The sequence below is a fragment of the Anneissia japonica genome, unplaced genomic scaffold (genome assembly GCF_011630105.1).
Source record: "Anneissia japonica isolate Jap-2015-1 unplaced genomic scaffold, ASM1163010v1 scaffold287948_len850469_cov200, whole genome shotgun sequence".
Classification (NCBI taxonomy): domain Eukaryota; kingdom Metazoa; phylum Echinodermata; class Crinoidea; order Comatulida; family Comatulidae; genus Anneissia; species Anneissia japonica.
In genome coordinates this window covers 728,724-735,019 of record NW_022699796.1, presented here as the reverse complement: position 1 = coordinate 735,019, position 6,296 = coordinate 728,724, and the positions used below count along the sequence as shown (strand labels likewise).

At 32.7% G+C, this 6,296-nt stretch overlaps 1 protein-coding gene across 1 annotated transcript in view; it reads left to right on the top strand.

Moving 5' to 3' along the window:
* Nucleotides 1-6,296, top strand: part of LOC117103136 — a gene marked incomplete at its 3' end in the record, with an annotated part of 45,193 nt that overhangs the window by 27,484 nt on the left and 11,413 nt on the right. The window contains 3 exon segments of the mRNA XM_033243642.1: nucleotides 1,088-1,269; nucleotides 2,069-2,134; nucleotides 4,041-4,235. Coding sequence (XP_033099533.1) covers nucleotides 1,088-1,269; nucleotides 2,069-2,134; nucleotides 4,041-4,235 — 443 coding nt within the window.

Genomic DNA, 6,296 nt, shown 5'->3' with positions numbered 1-6,296 from the left:
TGTTAACTCCGTTGTTAGAGAACATAGAATGGTACATGACTTTCGGACTGGTATAGGCCTTCAGTAGGCCTATGTACTCTAGGTGTAAATAAATAGAGAATAGGCCAACTTTAGTGAGAACTAAACATGTTTTAATAACGCAGGGGCTCTATATAATGCAAAGCAGATTGATCACAAAATCAGAAGCATTATTTCAAACATCAGAACCCAGCTTTTATTGTTTAAAACTGTCGGGGCCCCAATGAATGAAACTACGGTATTATAGTTTATATTTTATATTTTTCAAACTACAATGTCGGGGCCCTCACGCCTGGAGGCCTAGTCCATGACCTTGTTGCAAATCCCAACCCACATAAGCCTAGCCTATAATGCCTAGCATGGTACCCTGACCATTAAAAATTAGCAGACGCACTGGGAAGCGTTGTTCACGGCATTGGACTGCAGCGAGAAATGATTACCCAATCATTAATGGAACAGGCCCTCGTCATGCTTGGCTAATTAGTTTTGATTTACATTTCGCAAGTCTAGCGCCATACGCAGCAAAAGTCCATGTTCTAGTGTTGTTGTAAAATGCATTTTAAACCAGGCTGGTTTTTGATTTACGTTTTGGAATAGAATTTGGAGATTGCGTTTGATCAAGTTAGACATACGTTTTGAATTTGAATTACATTTTAAAGAATTTAGAACTACATTTTGGAAAATTTGAACTACGTTTTCAAAAATTAGAACTTCATTTTGGAAAAACTAGATCCACATTTTTAGAAATTTACGCCTACGTTTTGATAAATCAGACATTGAATTTTGCAATTACATTTTGATTTTAACATGGACTTTTGCTGCGTATGGCACCCCATACGCTTCCTGTAAGCGCTATACAACGTGACGCTGTATGCTGATTGTTGGCAGTCTAGACGGATCGTCATTAAGAATGATCCATTCCGTGCGTGTTGTCGCGTTGCGTTCTTCATAGAATCAAGTTGGCCGACGAACGTGGGGGCACATTGCCCGGCCTAACACTATAGGTATTCTTCTATTTCTTATGCTTTTTATTGTAACTATAAATCATTCAATTTCTTTATGTTCACAGGCTGTTCGTCTTGAGAGTTTTCATGAAGGTCGCATCCGGTACATGGTTCTGGTATCAGCCAGTGGTCGCCAAGATACCGAGGAGAGTGTTATATTGGGTATTGATATAGGGGAGAATGGTGCCACCATTGGTCTGGTGCAACCCATTTTTACAACTACTCATACTGATTTGGATGGTGATGGGTAAGGCTGTCAACATATTTACATACCGCATTTATCCAAATAAAGGCATTGGGGCTTTTATTGTAAAGAGAGGTTTTTGAGGAAGGGTTTATTCGACGGAGGAATTCATTCAAGAGAGCTGTTTATTTTATTTTTTATTTTTTGGTGTAAAATGGATACGTATATGCTCAAATAAATGCCCTCAATCTCCCGGAATGAATGTGGAACTACAACACAAAAAAAAAATGTAATTCTTATGGAGTAGAACATTATAATAGAATGTGTTAAAAGTGATGTTGCTTTTATTTAGTATTGTTTACAGTCATTTAGGGGGAGTTTATGTACCGGGAAAATAAATGCCTCAGGGCTTTTATTCAGTAGACGCGTTTATTCCAAATGAGGTTCTTGAGGGGGCATTTATTCAAAGCGGGGTGTTTATTTGAATAATAAATATGGTATAAGAAATACACATGCCACATGGTGTAACGAAAGCTTATTATTAGTTATAAAATACATTTATAGTGAAAAAATATTTAAAGAACTTGATTTAGTCTGTGTTTGGCACAAAAATTACGGCCTGTGTAGTACCGTATCCATTTTTTTTTTTAAATTGCTCATATTTTCGTTCAAAGTTTGTTGAAAGAAGCTCAAACTACGACTAAAGTTAATGAACTAATTAAAGCTTTGTTTTAGTTGAGTCATATTTTGTGTGTGTCTTTCATTGCTGATTAATTCTTTCTAAAGGTAGACTGCAATAGTATTAAAATATTCAAATGTGTATTAACATTTGTGCTTATATTAATTTTTTTGAATCTTTCAGAGGATTTACTGTTAAAAATCCAAAAAGTACACATACATACAAGCCAGTGTCTGTACAAGCTATGTGGTAAGTCATTGAGTTTGGACTCCTAAGAGACATCAATCAATCAATCGAACCATGGAGGTATAAAGTAGTATTTTTATAACTTCATGATCTATCAATCAAGCACTCAGTCAATCTTTGGATTTATAAGGCGCCGTTTCCACAGTCATCGACCGCGGCACCGATTAAAAACAGCAATGGATTATTAGGTGATGTAATTGGATTAGAAATAAAGAACACTACATCGAACGCCATTAAATGAACTTGCCAATAAAATAACTTGACATTTAATAGAACTTACCATTAAGAACATGCCATTAGATGTTGTAGATTATGGAATGAGCACCCTTTAATTCTCCATAGCAATTATGATATCGTTAGTTTGAATGTTTAAGTGATTATTTATTTATTTTGTTTGGTAAATTTATGATTTATGTGTTTATTCTCACTTAATACTTTTGCTTTTTTTTATGAATCTGCCAGGCTTGGGAAATCAGAATGTGTGTACTGTATTTAAAGAGTGTTTTCCAGAAGATAAAACATTTGATTGATTAATTTCGATTGTTTGATTGATTGATTGATCGATTGATTGAGAGAGTAGAGTTTTTTAACAGGCAAATAAAGATTAATGCTTCAGCACTGCAAGACATTTTTTCAACAATTTCATCAAGGTTGTAGTTTCAGAGTACCGTACAGTACATATTATATGAAACTACATATTTTATAACACACCAAAAAAAATCCTTGTCATTTGATTGGTGGATTTTGTATCACATGACATTGGTTATTTACCCCATTTCATCACTTACCATGAAAATTTAGTTCCACCGTGCATTTTCATTTCCATCCGTGCATTTTCGTTCCAACCGTTTTGCTCCATTGCACGGCGCCTAGGATGCGATAGGTTTTCAACCTAATACAATCTTTTGATTGGTTGAAAAGATGCTGGACAGATCCATTTAGAAAAAGGGTAGATTTTTTCTTGAAATATCAAATGACAAGAATTGCCATTCAGAAAAAGGGTAGATTTTTTCAAGAAAAACAAATGACAAGAATTTATTTTAGGTCCGCCTCGTCGTATGGAACTGTGCAGTCTTTCAACCCATGAAAATATTCTTTCCATTGCACTCTTAAACTTTCATTATTTGTATATTTTGTCATGGGCTATATATGTTTCACTTGTGAAAGGGACTGCCACCTATAAGTGGGACAGTGATACATTCACTATTGGCAATCCTTAGCCCATGTATCTAGATAAATGAAGAAATAATCTGATTGATATATTTATTGATTGAATTTTTTTCTGAAGCAAATCCATAATATAAACAAATTTAAAATAAAGAAAAATTATATACAATCATCATAATATGAGGATCACACATCACAATATAACAATATATATCCACTACCTTGCTTTTGCCGGTGAACATTTTCTGGTTTCTTCAGGTTACTGGAAATGTCAGAGTAGTGGAGATTTGAATATATTGGAAAGATCTGATAACACATGTACATATAAATATAATAAAAAGAAAATAGCAAACCAGATCAGAGACCAGGGTAACCCAAAAAGCCAAAATGATAACTTATTTCCATTGGGGTACAATGTTTATTGGCATAGTGGAGATTTGAATATATATATCGGAAAGATCTGATAACATGTGCACATATAAGTATATAAACAAAATAACAAACCAGATTTAGAGACCTATCCCAAAAAACCAAAATGATAACTTATATCCTTTTGGTCTATCATCTACTGGCATCAGTATATAGGACAGGCTAAGATATATACAAGATTATAAAACAAACACAAGCCATTATTATTATTATTATTATTATTATTATTATTATTATTATTATTATTATTATTATTATTATTGTATCAATGATATGATTAATTTACACATGATACTTTTTTTCAATTTTGTAGGTCAGCATTCCAAGCTTTGCACAGAGTCAGTCAAATAGCCATGTGCTATAATTATATCCCAGATGGACTGAGCCATTCTTGGACAGATTATTATAAAAATAACATTAGGTCTAGCCAGTCTTGCATCAACGAGTGGGAATACATAAAAGATATTATTGTGGTCCGTACAGATAGCCATATGAACTATAGTTTTGTGTAAGTGAAGTACTTATTTTTCAATTTTTTTAAACATCAGCCACAATTTTTCTATTGGTAATAAGCAAAAAATAATAGAAGTTAAATTTATTCTTCAAGTAGCTTACTTTATATAAGTAAGTGATTATCATCCAGTTGAAAGTGAAGTGATAGTTACTTGTTGGCATATAACAACTTAACTTTTATACAGATTCCACCTCTAATACGTTATAGCAGTCGCATATTTTGATACTGTAATAAATGGACGAAGTCTGTCAATTCTCAGTTCTAATTGTATGAAACACAAACACCTTAACACTGATCTTGAAGTTTGAGCTAAAACTTGAACTGATCCTAGTTGCAGCTTATACGATTTACATTCATTAAATAGCATAATCAAAGTTCCGACTCTACACTAAATCAAGCCCCAGTTGTAGTCTAGCCGAAGACAGCTAGCAAGCAACGGCTATCGAACTGGCCAATCACATGAGATAATTTGAAAAGCAGACAAAATTTTACAAACGCTAATGAATTTCAAGCTCCTTTCTGTCAATCAGAAACAAATTTCTTCGTTCGTTAATCACTTGTTTTAATAGCCTATAGTCTTAACTTATAAAACTCAAAATCTGTCAATCTCTGCGTCTAACAGACGATGAAATGCACTGCTTTTCATGTTGTATGTATTTCACCAACATGTATAGCAACTCCATACATAGTGTAAATAGAATGCCTTGGTCGTATGATAAAACACACTAACTATGCTGTATGTATTCTACCAAAATCTATTGCCACATCAAACTCAGTGAAAAATAAAATTGTGTACGAAATGTCATATTCCTTGCCAGTTTGTCAGGTTTTAGATTTTTATTTGGATTCGCTTTAAAATCAGTGACACACATCAATTTGAAGGTGCGTCCTTATACAAAAATAATATACAGAACATTGTGAAATAGTATCCCTGCTTGACTTTAAGATTTCAATATCTTTCATAATACCTATATTGTCGTCAGGTGCCATTTCATCCTGTATTATGTAACCATAAGTTCTCTCAGTCTCAGAATGAATGTAAGTTTTTAAGCTCATCACCTACATTGCAAATAGGCAATATGCTTTTATTCTGTCACTGGTTCACACCGTTTTGATGGATAAATAAATGTTGAAATAAATTGAGTTTAATATTGATGAAATATATTGCATATGCTCCTCCAATACAGGAATATAAGTGGAGTGGTTTTGTAAATTCATAAAATGTATAATTTTTACTATTGTGTAATGACAGTAGCCGAAGTTCACTGGTTGATTAAATACATTAGTATTGCAAAATGTGCTGGATACTTCTCTTAAAACCTGCTTTCTCTGGAGCGTTATTAAAGTTGAACTTATGCAAACTCACCGCCATCTTTTTTGTCAGGGTTTCTGTAACTGCTGATTGACACACAAGGGAGTTTCAAATACATCAGCAACTTTGACATATGGCAACATTAACATGTTAAGGTTGCCTTTTAAGTTCTAAACTTAAATGGTTGTTTCATTAAAGAACACATTGATACCTCAGATGCAGATATACTATTCATTTTATTCCTGGAACTGTATCGCAAGTTAAAAACACTTATATTGAAAGAAAATACAAGTAGTTTGCTTCAGTCTGTGCTTGGCTGAGTAAAAAAAACTACCTGCACAGTATTGATTTTAGTTGTACACAATATTTAGTAACAGTTTTAGTCAAAACTAATTTCAAGAAATGCTCTACTTTTCTGTATTAGTATATTATTTTTGCATACATTAATTTTTTAGATATTTATATTTCATCATTCAATGTATAGTATATATCAAACAATTTATACAAAACTACCATTAACTGCTCTCAATTCATTTTGTACAAATGGTTTAGCATGTTTCAACTTGAAATGGAATAAAATATGTTTTTATTCATTGATGTTCATGTTATCTATAAAACATGTTATCTATATTTTACTTAATTCCAGGTTTTTGTTTCTAATGTAAATGCATTAAGGCTTTTAGTTTTAGAAAAATGCACTCACAAGATTGAATTATTATTATTGTTATTGTTATTATATCATT